The 18,579-nt window shown below is 33.9% G+C and overlaps 1 protein-coding gene across 2 annotated transcripts in view; it reads right to left on the reverse strand.

Moving 5' to 3' along the window:
* Positions 1-18,579, reverse strand: part of prpf40a (PRP40 pre-mRNA processing factor 40 homolog A) — a 57,760-nt gene that overhangs the window by 22,484 nt on the left and 16,697 nt on the right. The window contains exons 3-13 of one of the 2 annotated variants that reach the window (XM_039757428.1): positions 18,003-18,086; positions 14,863-14,893; positions 14,747-14,769; positions 14,465-14,542; positions 11,490-11,597; positions 10,431-10,551; positions 8,257-8,281; positions 7,686-7,892; positions 2,156-2,261; positions 1,004-1,068; positions 736-900 (exon numbers count right to left, since the gene is read on the reverse strand). In XM_039757428.1, coding sequence (XP_039613362.1) covers positions 736-900; positions 1,004-1,068; positions 2,156-2,261; positions 7,686-7,892; positions 8,257-8,281; positions 10,431-10,551; positions 11,490-11,597; positions 14,465-14,542; positions 14,747-14,769; positions 14,863-14,893; positions 18,003-18,086 — 1,013 coding nt within the window. Of the gene's footprint in view, positions 1-735; positions 901-1,003; positions 1,069-2,155; positions 2,262-7,685; positions 7,893-8,256; positions 8,282-10,430; positions 10,552-11,489; positions 11,601-14,464; positions 14,543-14,746; positions 14,770-14,862; positions 14,894-18,002; positions 18,087-18,579 lie in introns of both variants that reach the window. The other variant, XM_039757427.1, reaches the window with a different exon arrangement.

An 18,579-nucleotide genomic window follows, 5' to 3' on the forward strand; every position in this document is an offset into this window, starting at 1 on the left:
TTTTTAATTATAACTGCATTAAAATAACTTCAATATTAAATCTGAAAGCAATGTAGGGTGTATATAACTAAGCCAAATATAAATATTATGTCTAAAGTAATACAAGGATAAAGCATCAATTGCCAGCTTTCTAGTAATGTATAACTATATGAGTTCTTGTGTTACAGAAACATGGTAGACTACCTACTGTCATGTAAAGAAATGTAAGGCAGCAAGATAAAAAATATTTATTTTACTTGGCTCCAGCAGACCCCCATGACCCTGTAGTTAGGATATAGCGAGTTGGATAATGGATGGATGGATATTTATTTTACATTTTTTATACAAACATTTTACGCCAAACTGTCAATGGAAAATATTGCTCAAATTACAGCAGTAATCAATGAATGCTACATTACCTCCAAAATCCAGTTACTGTCAAAAATGTGTTTGGTTAGCATAAAAGCCATGTTTACGGACATAAATTAACTTTTGTAGTCACTGGTTATCTGTGTAAAAGATTGTTAAGATCAATACTAGAAGTGTTTGTGGAGAGAAAACATCTAATATGCAGTTCTTTTTCACTGGTTCCAGGCTAAGGCAAAAATATTATTCAAACTTTAAAAAGGGAAAATTATTTTAATATTCCAGTAATAATCCAGCACATACTTGTGTCTTATTCTACCTCAAGTACATAGCAATGTATACAGTAGTTGTAAAAGAGTTGTCAAGTTCTAAAATGGATGGAAATCTTACTTGTATCTGGTCGTTGATGTCATTTTCTCATGATTTTCCAGAAATCTCTGATAAGTTTCCTTGGCTTCTTTGTATTTAATTCTAGCTTCTTCCTTTTCTTCTTTCTCAGTTTGTACTTTATAAGCATTAAACGCTTGCTTCTTCTCACTCAGTTTAGGCAATGCACTTCAGATTAAAAAAAAAAAAAAAAATTATGTTTTTGCTATAAAAATATTTAAAATGTTGCTTTGTTAAAAGACAAATATATTATAGATACTATATTACAAACCTGTATCTAGGATCATTTATGATTAGCTTCATAGCTTGTTCCCAAGTAGAATTTGAAGAGACACCCTAAAAGGTTAAAAGAAAAAAAAAGAACAAACATAATACAAATAAATAATGGCTCCAGTATACTTCTAACTGATGCATAAATATATATTTTTTGCTTGCTGATTACATTTATTGTGGCACACATTTGAGATTTTTTCATGATGCAGATATCAACCATCAATATAAAGGACTGGCTCTTAAGATTTTAGGAAAAGTACATCATGTAAAAAATAATCAAATAAAAAGCATGCAGAATACAAATTTACACAATACACAAGATGACTAAATGATTGCTTTATCTGAGTGTAGTATGAATGAAAGCTCTGCCAAGTCACACACACACACACACTATTGAAATATGTCCAATAACTTAAAGCTACCACAATTAACACAACATTACAACCCTAAGGAAACAAAATATTTAACCATTAAAAACAAATTACAATTGTGGCTATCACTGTTTTCATGATTGTTTGTAAATGTACTGATTTTTTCATGCAAACTGCTCTGCGAATACCCAATTCCACAAACATTGTGACATTTATTTAAAGTTCTTATGAGAAAACAAAGATTAATTTGAAAAGAGAATACCAACATTCTGCTTAAAAATGTCAAAAAGTAAATGTAGAGTAAACAAGTTCATAATGATAAGAAGATAAAAGTTGTATTAGATCCATAATGAAAAGAGATGCTGTGTAAAGTACAGTGCTGCATCGACCTATTAACAGTATAAAGTTTGGAATAAGAGTGGCTAGTGGTTTAGATAAAGAGTACTTGCTTAGTAGCAAATGGCAGATCCAAGAAGTAGTTTTGAGGAATTAAAAAGTGCAACATATACTGTGTTCATGAAATTAGTTTCATTTACTCAAACAAAACATTGCTTTAAGGCTGCAATAAAGACAAAATGAAAACTACAATTTGATAGAAGGCCTGTTTATAAGTAAGCATATATGTATCAATTCTGCTACACGGTAAGGCACAGATCTATTACATTCTATATGGTCAAGTAAAAATGACTTCTATACACATACAGTAAGTATGGTATTACTGCAAAATAAATAGGTTTATAGATTTTTCTGTATCTAAAGAGAAATTAATTTTGTAATACCTTTTCTTTTAGAAGTTCTTTAAAAGCTTGTTTGGCTTCTTCTTTTGTGTTCCATTTGTATACTTTTTTCACTACTTCAGGCTTCTCTTCTTTTTTGGGTATATCACTAACAGAAACAAATACATATTCAATAAAACAATGGCAGTTTATCAACACCTTTTTATTAAATCTGCAAATTTTCAAAGGGAAGATCACAGGCAGAAAAATATTTGTGAAAACAATTAAGCTCAGATTACTATTAAACTATAACCAGCTAAGGACAAATTTGAGCACCATTTTCATTGTACTGAAGCATTACTCATTCACTTCTGAACTTTATTTTTCCATTACAAGATCATGAGGAGATACATGTTCCAGTAAAACGGATTACTGATAATCTTTTAATTTGAGTGGTGGCTGAACAACAAGCTGGTTAAGGTTAAGTTTACAGTTGACACCAAACTAGGCAGAAGCACAGCTAAATAATCACTGAGTGACCTGGACACCACACAGGCTTGGGGAAATCTGTAGCAGATGGGATGTAAAGTCAGTGCATGAAAAGTATTACACAGGAAGTAAAAATGTTAGATTTGAATGCACACTGAGATGTTTCCCCACCATGGACTGTCTCCTTGCCATGGTGGTGGGACTTTTGCACCTTTTGGACACTCAGGCCCTGATTATTTGGAGCTTTGAGCTCCTAGTCAGTTCTCCCTTAGTGAACAGGTGGGGGCTGAAAGGTTAGACAAAAACAGTTCACACTGTTCCTCATGGCAGTACAAATTAAAAAACAGTGTACCCTGCCCTGGATAGGGTTATAATGTACACAACACCCCTGGAGCAATGGCTGAGGCAGGCATTTGCCAGCAACTGCCAAGTGGTTGAGCAACTCACATAACTCTTCCAGACTAAGCCAGAATTGGGGATGTGAAGGAGTCTTGTGGGCTCACAACCTGCAAGACAAAGAGTGAACGTTGGGTGCTTTGCCAGTTCAGTGGCAGTCATAAGCAGAAAAGACCAAGACAGATCAGACAAGGGGTGTCCAAACTCCAGTCCTGGAGGGCAGCAGTGGCTGCATGTTTTCATTCTAACCATCTTCTTAATTAGTTACCAGTTGCTGCTAATCAATTTGTTTTGCCTTAATTTTAATTGACTTGACTCAGACCCCTGATTTGTTTCTTCTTTACTTAATTTCTGAACCAAGCAATATATAATGAGACACAAAACAAGCCGACACATGACCAGCTAACCTTTGTCCATCACACAATATCTAAAAATAAAGAAAAGTGAAGGTCTCAGTAAGGTTGATCTGTTCAAGTCACCAAAACAGTTTTATAAATGTCTATTGTGGCAGAATGAGAGTAGCAAAAAGCCATGTAATTAAATAATGGGTTTAATTAACAACAAGAATTAGAATGAAACTGGTTGGAGTTTGACGCCCTGACTCAGCTGGTCACCTGTTGGCTCACTTCATGTCTCATTTCTGTTTGCCTGCCATTTAACACAGAAAGGAATCCATTCAGAAGACTGAATCCTTAAAAACAGGACTATTAAAATGTTGGGAAAAGAAGTAAATTAGCAGTGAAAACACCGCTTAGAAAAGATCTAGAATGAAAACTTGCATGCAACTATCAATGTAATAATAAGCTGCATGGCAACAACTCTTGGGGAAGTAGGAAATTAAGACCTAAACTATTTCACTTCCAGTTAAGACTATAAAATGACATCAAAAACTCAGAATCAGTGTCTCCATGATGGGACAGTTAACTTCGTAAGCTGGAATGTTAAAGGCCTGAATCACGAATTAAAGAGAAAGAAAGTACTTTCTCACCTAACAGGTCTAAATGCTAAAATAGTATTTTTACAGGAAACCCACTTACTAAGCAAGGATCAGTTCCGGCTGAAAAAAGACTGGACTGGCCAAAAGTTCCATTCTAGTTTTACAAAGAAAACTAGAAGGGTGGGAATTCTCATACATAGAACAGTACCATTTGTAGCATCAGATGTAGTATTGGATACTGAAGGGAGATATGTAATGGTCATGGGAGACTTATCTAACTGTAAAATGATTTTGATAAATGTTTATGCACCTAATGTTGATGATAAGGAATTTATACAAAATTTATTTGCATCCATTCCCAATCTGAACACTCATAAACTTATAATGGCTGGGGGACTTTAATTGTGTTTTAAATCCACTTTTAGATAAGACTTCCTCCACAGGGGGAACGGCAACTAACACCGCAAAGATAATTACAAAGTTTATAACTGATCACAACTTATCAGATCCCTGGAGGTTTTTAAACCCAAATTCAAGAACATATTCTTTCTACTCACCAGTACATCATTGCTACTCAAGGATTGATTACTTCTTTATAGATAATAACTTCTTGCCTAAGATTAAATCTTGTAAATACGATGCTATTGTTATTTCAGACCATGCTCCAATGATCTTGGAGCTGAAATTACTAAGCCCCATACACTCACCCCGCAGATGGCGCCTCAACCCGCTTCTATTAGCTGACGAGAATTGTACTGAATTTATATCCAAACAAATCAAATTCTTTCTAGAGACAAATACATCCCCTGAGATCTCTGCAGGAATACTCTGGGAAACTCTTAAGGCCTTCTTAAGAGGACAGATTATCTCATATCTTTCCCACAGAAATAAATCCGAAGCAAGAAAGTAGCAGAGATAAAAGCGAAATTACTAAAATAGATGAAGAACATGCCAGACTACCAAGCGAGACTCTACATAAGAGGAGGCAGGCTCTACATTCAGAATTAAACCTCTTGACAACTAAAGAAACTGAACAACTAATTTACAAATCCAGACATCATTATTATGAACATGGAGAGAAAGCTAATAAGCTTTTAGCAACAAATTCACAAGCAAGATGTATGCAACGCAATCTCGGTAATCACTAACACAAACGGAGATAAAATCATCGAACACAAAAATATAATGTACACTTTCAGAGACTACTATAAATCCCTATATACTACTGAGTTTAAAGAAGACAATATACAATCTAATGCATTTCTGGATACATTACAGATACCACAAATTGACGCTTTTAGTGTGGAGGAACTTGATAAACCTCTGTCATTATCAGAATTACTGGATGCTATAAAGTCACTCCAAGGTGGAAAAGCAGCAGGCCCTGATGGCTACCCTGCAGAGTTTTACAAGAAATTCTCCGCTCAGCTAGCTCCCCCCCTATTAGCAACATTTACAGAAGCCAGAGATAACCAATTCTTCCACAAACCTTTCGCCAAGCACTAATCACTGTCTTTCCAAAACAAAATAAGGACTTATTACAATGTGCATCATACAGACCAATTTCACTTCTGAATAACGACGTTAAAATACTCTCTAAAATCATAGCTAGAAGGATGGAGAAAGTGCTCCCCGTAATATCACAAGACCAAACTGGATTTATTAGGGGCCGACACTTATCTTCAAATCTTCGACGCCTGTTTAATGTAATATACTTACCAACTAAATCAAACACCCCAGAAATATTATTATCATTGGATGCAGAAAAGCATTCGACATGATTGAATGGAAATACCTTTTTACTATTTTGGAGAAGTTTGGGTTTGGCCCGAACATTTGTGCATGGATTAAATTACTGTATACTAACCCAGAAGCTTCAGTTTGCATCAATAACATTTGCTCAGACTACTTTAAACTAGAACGTGGCACAAGACAAGGATGCCCTTTGTCACCACTGCTGTTTGCAATTGCCATTGAACCACTGGCAATACATTGTCGAAATACTGATCAGATAAAGGGGATTAGCAGAGAAGGACTGGAACAGAAAATCTCATCTCAATCAAGACTTGCATAGATGGTCAACCCTTCATCTCACACTAGCTGGAAGAATTAACACTGTTAAGATGAAAATTCTTCCTAAGCTCCTTTTATTTCAAAACATCCCAATATACATTAATAAATCATTCTTTAAGCAATTAGATTCAACAATAACCTCATTTATTTGGAATTCAAAACATCCACGCATCAAAAGAGCGACCCTACAAAGACAAAAGGCAGAAGGCGGCATGGCTCTACCTAACTTCCAGTTTTATTACTGGGCGGCAAATATACAGCCGATAAGAACCTGGACACAAACAGAAGAACATACACAGGCATGGACCGCAACAGAAGTAAAATCCTGCAGTACTTCTTTGTATTCCCTGCTCTGCGCTCCAATAAACACACGTTATCGGCAATACACTAATAACCCAATTGTGCTCCACTCACTTAGAATCTGGAACCAATGTAGAAAGCATTTTAAGACGGAGAAGCTTCTATCTGTGGCACCCCTGCAAGAGAACGACCTCTTTCAACCTTCACAAACATATGCAGTTTTTAATATCTGGAAAAAATTAGGAATTAACTTCCTTAGAGATCTTTATATAGACAACGTCTTTGCATCCTATGAACAATTACATACCAAATTTAACATTCCAGCTACACATGTCTTTCACTATCTTCAAATCAGGAACTTTGTTAAACAGAACCTTCCAGATTTTCCTCATCTTGCACCCTCATCCACGCTGGAAAAAATATTGCTCAATTTTAAGGAATTAGACTCCATCTCTACAATTTATAAAATCATTTTACAATCCCTTCCTTTCAAAGATCCAAGAGGACACTGGGAAAAAGACCTCTCAATTAATATATCAGAAAAGGAGTGGAAAGTAGCAATGCAGAGAATTCACTCGAGCTCCATATGCGCAAAGCATACAATTATACAACTCAAAATTATATATCGAGCACATCTGTCTCGACTAAAACTCTCCAAAATGTTTCCAGGGTATGATCCAACCTGCGAACGTTGCAACTAAGCCCCAGCCTCACTGGGTCACATGTTCTGGGCCTGCACCAAATTAGCATTATTCTGGACAAAAATTTTTAATTACCTCTCAGACAGCCTTGGACTCACAATCCCTCCTAACCCATTAACAGCTGTGTTTGGGGTTCTTCCAGAGGGGCTTAAAGTGGAGAAGGACAAACAAAGTGTGATTGCATTCACTACACTGTTGGCACGCAGACTTATTCTGATGAACTGGAAGAACCCAAACTCTCCTCTTTTAAGTCAGTGGGAAACTGATGTGTTATACTATTTGAAATTGGAAAAAATCAAATACTCAGAGGATCCGTACAGACTTTTTTCAAAACATGGCAGGATCTAATCAGTAATATTTTAAAATAAGTTTATAAAGCACAGAGAATTTATTAATTTAGGTATTTTTACAAGCCTTACATTTTACACCGTTTGGCTTGCTCTCTCTCTCTCTCAGGGGTGGGGATCGATCTGTTCTTAACATAATTCTTTTTTTTTATTTGTAAAAACTTGATTGCCATGTATGACTATTACTTAGACAGGGAGCATGCTATTACTTATGTTGTGTTCAATTAGCCGTTACAATTTTCCAGAAAGCTGAAAAATGCTGAAAGTTGGAAAGAACAAATGACCCTTTCTGATTTGTTGCGAGTTTAAAAAGAAAGCATATACTAGGAAATTTTTTAAGATGCACATACTTAACTGGGACTTCTTGTACAGGAACTTCTTCTACTGAATTAACAGTGGTTTCTGGTGGTTCCTCTACAGCTACAACAGGAGCCTGAACGGGTGGTTCCTCAGAAACAGTTGGAGCTACTGTTTCAGCCTCGGCTGGAAGAGAATTTGTTTCAGAGACTGGTACTGAAGCAGGAGGCACAGTAGCAGGTGTTGCAACATCAGTCGTTCTGCCACAATAAACAAATAAAAACATTGTTGAATACTTTTTTATAACAAATCTAACAACTTGTTTTACACATTATTTTTAAAATCAGAAATCAAAATGTAAACCATAAAAAGCAAAGAGGAATATGCTAAAATGTGATGTAAAAGTCACATTAAATGTGATCAATCTGTATAAATAAAAATCAAAAATTCAAAAGGCAACCCCCCGAAGTAAATTTCTTTTTCCAGTAGATTATTCATAAAACACAAAATGAAGCAAATTATATAAGAATATTTAAGCATAACAAAAACTTTAGACATGTCAAAAAAGACACTTGACAAGTAAAATAATAAAATAAAATAAAAAAAATGTATTAAAATGCATACCCATTTTCTTCAGCCTTAATCATTGCTGTAAAGTAAGAGAACACAAATTAGCAATTCGGGAGTGCAAACTGTGATTTTGGAAATCTGACTTGACACTTTTTGAAAACTCATTGCCATGAACTCTATTATAGCAAATATTGTGCATCTTACTTTCCCACAATTAAAGTAAATAATTACCATAGCCATGTAATCAATCTCTGAAATGTAGTTTACATTAAATTTCAACAGCCAATATATAACTGAGAAGACTACCTAAAACTGTGAATCAATAAACCAATTCTAGCTAAAACTGTGGCTCCAGTGATGCAAGTTATGTTCTTGAGTACTGTATTTATTATACTTCCAACCACAGGCTGTAACACTGGAGTTCTACTTTTGTGTCCACAATGACTACCTGCCTTACCATTCTGAAGATATGTGGTCTATTTGAGTAGCTATTGTATGGATTTTAGTTTTTTAAATTCTTGTCCACATTATCAGATGGAAGGATACATTTCCTTTCTCCAACTTGGATACTATTAGGTGGGCTGCAAACTAACCAACACTGGCTAATTTAATAAAACAAGTAGGGCGCAATATTAATAAACTTGCAGTTATAACCCAAATTAAAATGACCTTTAATCTTTACTCAAATTCATGTGTTTCTTTCTTTTGTCTTTATTTTTAGTCTACTGCATCTGCAGCTGTAAAATGATAAATTATACTCTTAGGCTATCCTGGGTTTTATCTAGAGTTTTGATGAGTTTACCTAAAAATGTAGCCCACTAATATTAGTTAATATCATACATAGTTGCCTATGCACACTAATATTCCCAAATGGCAAGCAATGCATAACCATTGAACTGAAAAGTACACATTTTTCACTGTTAATTCAAACTATCCGCCATCAACTATAGTTAATTTTTTTTTTGCTGTAGTCACCCTGGAATTATAACAGCAGCACTATGAGATTTAAGAATAGTTCCTACTCACAGGTAATAAGGTTGCTCGACTGTCAAATGTGATAAACTGTAATCAATTGAGCGAATTAAGAGCCACATCTTCTGAGATTCTTATGTAAGTAATGTTATGCTTTCATGTTATTTACTGTGGTTATTATTATTAGATTTAAGTTTGAGCTATTTCTCTTCCTGAAGTTTTATGTTGATTATTGTGTCTGCAAGGAACATTAGAAAAGTAAGAATTTCACTGTAAATTGTACATGTGACAATAAAAAAAAAAGAACTTGGCTCAGGAATGGGAGGTATGGTAATGGTTTGAATACGAAAATAAAAGAGTGGGATTGTGGTTGATTGCCACCTTGATTTTTACCCATAATCAGCGCAGCATTGAATGCATTTTTATTAATTTTCTCTGGCAAGAGTGTCAACAAATATTCTGTTTCAAAATAATAAGCTATGACAGAGGATTTCTACATGTCTGTAGAAAACTGGGTGAACAATCAAGAATTAAATACAAGTAAAACATGCATTTTAGTGCTCTGAATTGAGGTAAGAACTTTTTGCCCAGTTTTACGTATTCAACATTTATAGATTACCCTGTTACTCGGTGCAAATTTGCAGACTTGGATAAAAACAGTAACAACAATAATATGAAGAAGCATATACAACATTCTAAAACAAAATCCTGATCTTTCAAAAGCAAAGAAATCCCTTCTGGACTTTCCCTATGCCTTGTATACTCCATGTGCACTGAACATGATTAAATTAAAATAATACAAGCACTCTAACACTACCCATGTTGAGCACAGCTCAAGCTGGACTGCAATTATATTAGAAGGCACACTATTATTAATTCTGGCATAACAGTTTTCTAGGCAAAAGAATTACATGGATAAAAAAATGATGAAGTACAAGTACTGCAGATTATTCACACTCAGTAAACCCCATATAATATATGGAAGTTGAATTATACCCAGATAAATCAGAATTATTTTGCTGAAATGCTGGTTTTAAGTATTTATTAGACACAATTCAATATAATACTCTGCAGTTGGGCTACACATATGATTAGGTAGAAATACCCATTTACTGTACAGTGTTGCTGAATATATCATTCAATTATCTCTTATTAAAGTTGCAGAAAATGCAAAATGATCACCATGGAAACATGAAATTTTTGTATTGAAATGAAACAATAAAATTATCTGCATTTTAAATAAAATTAACATTTACCTTCTAGATCCTCTAACTCTTTAGGCTTTGTCCAGCGAGATTCCTTTGTTTGAGAGTTATAATAATAAGGTTTCCCGGTATCTGACTTGTATTCTTTCCATGGGCATTTGGAGAGCATTTGCTTAAAGCAAAGAAAATGGTTATTAATTATGTATAAATATAAAAACATACACAGTATATACATACACACAGCAGAACCCTAACTTAGGCAAATGCAACTTTAAATGAAATAGCAGCACACTCAGAAAATAAAGGAAAGGAATTAAAAAAAGTTCTACGTCTACCTTTGTTGCAGCATCGTGAACAGAGTCGGAGTTGCCTGCAAAATAACATTACTGTATGCAGGGTACATGATATTTAAACTATTGGTGTAGACTTGCTTTTAAAGCTACTTATGTAAATACTCGTTGAACTTATTAAAGTGTATGAGCAAAACCAAGGGGCATTTCACTTGACACAGTTTTCCAATATATAACATGCCATGGAGAGTACTTCTTCCATAAACCAAGGTTCTACTGCACACATACACACTAATTAAAAAAAAAAAAAAAAAAGAAAAACAAAGGCAGTATTGGACGCAAGACTATTAAAGCTATGATCCAATTTTAAATTACTATTAAAACACTAAACAAATAAAATTACATCCGGTTATTCAAATGTGAAAAATATTTAAGTCATAGAAAAGTGTACCTAGCTTTTGCATTGTTATTATTACAATATAAGACTACTGAGCATTTTTTCAACTGGCTATTCCCTCCCTGACTGCACCATAAATTAAATCTCATTTCTTCCTAATTAGAAAAACCCAAGGCCATTAAGTACAGTATTTTGACTTAACGGAAAGAACACATACTAAATTACATTTCGTTTCCAAACCATCCTGATCCAAAATGTATGCCTGCTGTTTTAAAGCTACATCCTTCTACCACTGTCACCCGTCATGTTTTCATTTTATAGTTCACAAGCAAAAAGTTAAAGTATTTAAATGTGTACTAATTTGCACCTCAAACAATGAAATACACAACCAAATCTATTAAGCATTAATAACTAAAAACTCACCTCAAAGGGGGACTTAAGTTCATCTGGCTTTTCCCATGTTGACTGTTTACTTTCTGTATTATAGTAATATGTTCTTCCATCTGGAGACTTGTGCTCAGTCCATACAGACTTCTTAAAAAAAAAAAAAAAGATTTTTTTACCCATAATGAATGATAACGCTTTCTTTATGAAACTTTATTATAATATACTGTATAATTACAATAAAGTTTACATATAATGTACAGGGAGTGCAGAATTATTAGGCAAGTTGTATTTCTGAGGATTAATTTTAATATGGAACAAGCACAGTGCTATCAGTCAATCCAAAATGTTAATAAACCTGAAACCTGAATGTTTCACAATGGAAATGTGAGTGTGAACATCATCAGGGGAATACATATGTGCGCACAATTATTAGGCAACTATTAGTGTGCAGATTTATTATGCAACTAAAGGAAAAATGAAAATTTTCCCATCTCACTTGTTTATTTTCATCTGTTATAGTGAGAATAATAAACAAACACCTCAAAATTTACAAATAAACATTTCTGACATTTCAAAAAAAATAAATCAATCAATCAATGACCAATATAGCCACCCTTCTTTCCAATAACAGTCATAAGCCTTTCCATTCATGGAGTCTGTCAGTTTCTTGATCTGTTGACGATCAGCTTTTTGTGGAGCAGTGACTACAGCCTCCCAGACACTCTTCAGAGAGGTGTATTGTTTATCTCCCCCGTAAATCTAACGTTTAAGAAGTGCCCACAAGTTCTCGATAGGGTTTAGGTCAGATGAGGAAGGGGGGCCATGTCATTATTCCTTCATCTTTAAGGCCTTTACTGGCTGGCCACGCAGTGGAGAACTTCGATGCAAGTGATGGAGCATTGGCTTGCATAAAAATCATGGTCTTTTTCCTGTATCACTGTTTGAAGAAAGTGTCTTCGAAAAACTGGCAGTAGGTTTGGGAGTTGATTTTGAGTTCATCTATCTTCAATGCAAAAAGGTCCAACTAGCTCATCTTTAAAAATACCAGCTCATACCAGTACCCCACCTCCATGTTGGAGTGGAGCTCTGTGCCCATTACTGATCCACAGGTCCATCCATCTGGTCCATCAAGAGTCACTCTCATCTCATCGGTCCATAAAACCTTTGAAAAAATCTGTCTTCAGATATTTCTTGGCCCAGTTTTGACGTTTCAACTTATGTTTCTTGTTCAGAGGTGGTTGGGTTTCAGCCCTCCTTACCTTGGCCATGTCTTTGAGCACTGAACACCTTGTACTTCTGGGCACTCCAGGTAGGTTGCAGCTCTGGAATATGAAAGTACTGGAGGATAATGGGTTCCTGGTAGCTTCACGTTTGATTCTTCTCAAATCTTTGGCAGCTAATTTGCGTCTTTTGTTCTCAACACGTTTCTTGCGACCCTGTTGACTATTTGCAACAAAATGTTTGATGGTTCTGTGATCACACACCAATATCTTAGCAATTCCAAAAGTGTTGCATCCCTCTGAAAGACTTTTTACAATTTTTGACTTTTCAGAGTCAGTTAAATCTCTTTTTTGGCCCATTTTGCCTGAGGAAAACTAGCTGCCTAATAATTCTGCACACCTTGATATAGGGTGTTGATCTTCTTAGGCCACACCCTCCCTCATTACACAAATACAGATCACCTGACGTGCTTAAATCCAATAAGCATTCAAGTTAATACAGCTTGGAGTTGGAATATACGCATTAAAAATGATGATATGGTCAAAATACTCACTTGCCTAATAATTGTGCACACAGTGTATGCTAAACAAATTCAATTCCATTTAATTTTTAAATGTATTATTAAAGTTTCTGAAAAGTACTAACACTACAAAATAAGACATGTTCACCTGTAAAATAAAATTATGCATATACACAATCTTCACATTTCATTTAACGTGCATATAAAGAATGTATAATTTCTGCAGTACTTTAATACAAGTAAACAAAACATAATTGTCTTCCGTAAGATGTATGAAAATATAGTTTCGTAAGTTAATAGTTTTAGAGTTTAACTAGTTAATGAAAATCGTGATTTTAAAGCACTCAGAACCATTGCATGTTATTTTCTACTGGAGAAGTAATTTCACAGTTTAACAATTACTCTGCTTACCCACACACACAAACGTATATACATACTGGTAGTAATTAAGGCTTGTGTTCTGCAACACTTTTTCTCATGAAATGGATTACACATTAGTTATAACAGTATATATAGGAACAGAGAAATTTACACAATACTAATGACAAAGTACAGAATATAGAAGCTGGAATAGAAAAATCTAACAAAATCAAGATTATTATATTATGCTTCCAGACAAATGAAATAAATGTATATTCAAAACACATAAAATATAGATACCATTATAGATGGAAAGTTGTGAACATCCTGTGGGGGGGCAATATTTTGTCTAAAGTAAGAGGTAATTTTATAACAATAAACTTCTTTTTAATATAACTTACATAGTAATTACTAATCATTAAATGTTTCTGTAAGCAAAAATAAACAAGCACCACATAAAAATAAAGGTATAGGCAGGACCTGAACCCCAATGCTGGCGACTCCCAGTAAGACATTCATATCATGTGTGCTGTTCTGCAACTACTGTAGATCTGCACTAAAATCACCAGTTCCAAATATTAATTGTGAATCATCATTAAGGTACTCTGATTTTTTCATGATTAAATTAAGTTTTGGATAAGGATGCATTTTTATCAGACTAAGGGCCATGTGATGGATCCTTTAGTGAACACTGGGTTTCCTGAGGCTGTCTGCAAGTAGCCAGGAATGCCTTATTATTTAGCTAGTCAGGGAAATGTAGCTTTATATAGGTTTAAAGGTTTAACAAAATGCTATGAAATTCTTACTTACATGCGCTACTGAGCGTACATATAGATACACGTATAGCCAATAGAAGATCAAATGTACTATATGAATTTACAAGTATGCAACACATTTTTCATAAGATTACCTTCTTTTGCTGATCATCTTGAGGTGAGCTACTAGATGCAGCACCTTGCTGAAGAACGGATACTGCTGGATTTGCAGCCTAATTAAAATTAAATAAGTAAAGATAGATAGTGAAAGTTCGTGGAAAATTACATTTAAATTACACTTACTGTAAGTACTGAAAGGTGATACAGAAAGACTAATTAAGCAGCTAATTTGACAAAAGTACATTGTTTTAGGATCAATCAGTTATACTGCCAAAGTTAGAATAAAAAAAAAATGTTTAAATTTCATATACACTTACCAGAGGTGCAGGTACAGCTGAAGCTAAAACACAAACAGATACTTAATGTAAATTCAGTACTATTCACTTAATACATGAAAATGTAAATCTTGAAGAGACATAGAAATTGACCTTACCTACAGCAGCATCTGAACCGTTAACACCTGGCTGCAGAGGGGGAAAAAACAACACAGACTTAATTTTACTAGTAGGACTTAAATATGGGAATTAAAATGATTCTAAAATGAAAAATTAAATGTTGCCTTAGGCAAATGTTATAAAGAAAACTACGACTGAATCAATCATAAACCATAATATTGAATTTATGTTCTATGAGTATTTAAAAGATGCTTACAGGAAGGAGTAATAACTGAGAAAGATGGCCCTTAACATGTTCAGGTAACAATATAACTAGTGGCCAACTGGACTCAAAAACATCTGTGATTGAGTGTAATGAGTGTATTTTTGGGATATGTTTTAGTACCACATGCAACACTTTTCTGACTGTGAGCTATAAGGCACAAAAAGTTGTAGTAATTGCTTCAATGCAAAAAAACAAAAAAATAAATAAATAAAACTAAGAATTGCTAACTTAAAGAGGTGATTTTTGCAGTGTTATTTCACATATAGTTTGAATTTTTTAAGCTGTTGTAGTTTAGCTATATGGGACATAATCAATATTTTTCAATAATCACTATCACAATAATCATAACTATGACAAATTATTTGTTGTCATTTTATTAACACCTGATTATAAACTAAGTGCTCAAAAGTAAGGGGATCAATGTGTCAAATGATTACACTTTTAAACCATGCCCAATATGACAATGAACGTTTCACAGGGTGTGTCTTAATTTAAGTAACAATAAACTGGTCTAACAATATGATTTTTCTGACAAAATACCTTCACTGTAGAACTGTCAACCCTGAAGATAGAAAATGTGTATTTATAACTTGGTTGTCAAGAAAAAAAGAACTTAGGAAAATTATTACAAAAAACACAGGGCTCCAACTTTGGCAAGCTCTGATAACATCCATTGGTTTGATCCTGTGACATTACATTTAATTAAGCAGTTTTTAAATCTAGATCAAAGAAGATCCTAAAAAGCAGTCATCAGCAATAATTAATAGTTATGAATAAACAAAAAATGTTTACTTGAAGGTAAGACAATGCTACAGGTTATTTAGACAATAGCTGAACTTTACAAAAGGGAAAACTAATTTAAAAAAAGCAGATGTAATTAAGAAATTGACGAATCTGTCAATATGATGCCCTTTCCAGTAAAGTAAAAGACCTGTGTGATCTGTGAAAGGTAACCTTTAACCTGGACCAATTAGTTACCTACTAAAATAGTTATAATGGGACTTTCATGCAGAAAATTACCACTGGTAACTTGTTTGTATAAGTCCAGAGACACTCAGCTAGGTTAACTGGAGTTTCCAAGCAGATTTAGAATTTTGTGTATTCCACAATAGCCTACTGTCCCATTCAGTTCTAGTAGTCAGCTAACTTCGGGTACAAAATGAGATAATTAGCCATGAAAATAAAAATGACGGGTGAATAAGGACCATGCTAGAGAATAGAGGTATTATGGAAACATCCTAAGCTTTTAAAAAAAAAAACAAAACAAAACTGCTGTCCGCTAGATGAGAACGTTGACAGAATATAAATAAAGCTTATATTCAGTTTTCTGAAGAATAAATGATTACATTGTTTCCAATTTATTTTAAAGTGAGAACTACAGAAAAAAGAGAGAAGTAGACCAATTTGTGGGAATGAACATACAATTCATATAGTTATGATCTAATTTATGCAAAACAGGTAATTACTTAACCCAAGATCATTCAATAAAATTGCTTGCTAAAATATAGTTACATGACCTGTTGAAGTTAACTATGAGAACATAAAATAGTAGCAAGACCATAAAGAAATGCAATACTGCTCTCCATTTTATTTTGAATAAAAAACATAAACGGAGAGCCTTTAAGTTTGTTGACAGAACAGAAAAAGAAAAAACTAAATATTTGATGCTAAATTGACAGTGAAATTCATGATTTGTCTTAAAGGCAAATAAGGACTGCTGCATATATTTATTATAACTTGAAACACTAGAGGGAAGCATTATCCTTAAATGGCAAAAGAAAAACCACAGCACAGGGGTTCTTAAGTCAGGCCTAGTCTGCAACTGTAACTGCAGGTATTCATTGCAACCAGCTTTATAAACAACCGAGCCCTCTTAGATCTGACTGTTTAATTAGCAGGCCTGTTATTCTGATCTACTTTGTATTCTGAATAGTGCTCTAGTGCAGTGTTTCCCAAACTCGGTCCTGGGGGCACACTGCGACTGTAGGTTTTTGTTCCAATCAGCTTCTGTTTTTAATTGGATCCTGGGCTAATTAAGTGATATGTTATTTCCCCAAGTTCTGTGTTTTGGGAACAATAAAGAAATTCTAAAACTAAGTTTGGTTTAAAAAATAAAAATAAAATAAAAAATAATGTTTGTATGTATGTGTATATATATATATATATATATATATATATATATATATATATATATATAAAACTACCTAGCAGTTCTATGCAGTTAACAATATTTTCATCTTGCTTTTCATTCTACTTTTATTGGTGTTTTAATTGTTTAATTATCTACTAAGTAGTGGGTCTGATGCTAAAGTATTTGCAGTCTTTGATTATTCAGTGTTTGCCAGCATTTCTGCTCTTCTCATGTTTACTTGTCATTAATAAGATGCAACGAAGGGGAAAAACTGCACAGAGAAAGGGCAAAATATAGTGAAATCTACAAAAGAGAGTTAAGCATTTAAATCTATAGCAAAAGCAGAAATATTTCTAAAGGTCTTATAAATGTAAAAATCATGCTGCTGTGCTTTTCTGAATGTAGAAGAAAAATATTACCAGCTAATTAAATGAGATCAGTGTTATCACCAATTGTTGAGTGTGGTTGGAACCAAAACCTGCAGCTACAGTGTGCCCCCAGGAACGAGGTTGGGAAACACTGCTTTAGTGTGATATCTCGGTATACTTCCTATGACGAATTTCGTATTTAAAAACCGGACAATTAGTAAGAAACATTATAAGCACAGGTGTAAATGATACGGAATGCTCATTTTGATCTTCTTTATATTATTTACTACTTTAAATAAGAACAATCTTACCCAATTAGTAAAAAGACATTCATACTTAAATTTACTTAAAATAACCAGAGGGTGAAAAAATTTATGAAACTCTTATATGAAATATACATAGCAAAAAACTTACTGGCCCTGTAGGTTGTAATGGAGCAGCTGGGATGCGTGGGGGCAACATCATTCCTGGAATCATTGGAGGCATTATGCCCGGCATCTATAAACAGCAATAAGAAAAGTATTATTACTCAACAACCTTAACTAACTTAATTATTAAAGTCATGCTAGTGCGCAAGTAAAGAGGAACTATGCTAGGTTAAAAAAAATCCAAAATATGGGTGTTCCAAAACATCTAAAACACTTAAGGTTTCTAAATATTTAAGGTTTATGTTTTATAATTTTAGCAAGCCTACAATGAGAAATTCCACTTTCTCTTCAGTTAGCTGATATTCTGGTTAATAGTATTAAATTGGAACAAAAATATGAAAAGAAAAAAAAAAACCATAAGACTCAAATTTATTCTGACTCATTAGATTTTCAGCTAAATTAATTTTGTATATTTAAAAAAAAAAATATTCACCCTGCCTACTTTCGACTACACAATCTGATGTTTGTAGACAACAAGCAGTTTCAAAGGGGACAGCTAAGGGTTTTGCTTTGATTCATGATGAAAGGGCAAAAAAAAAAAAAACACTTAATCAGTGTGCAAA

The sequence above is a fragment of the Polypterus senegalus genome, chromosome 6, assembly GCF_016835505.1.
Source record: "Polypterus senegalus isolate Bchr_013 chromosome 6, ASM1683550v1, whole genome shotgun sequence".
NCBI lineage: Eukaryota > Metazoa > Chordata > Cladistia > Polypteriformes > Polypteridae > Polypterus > Polypterus senegalus.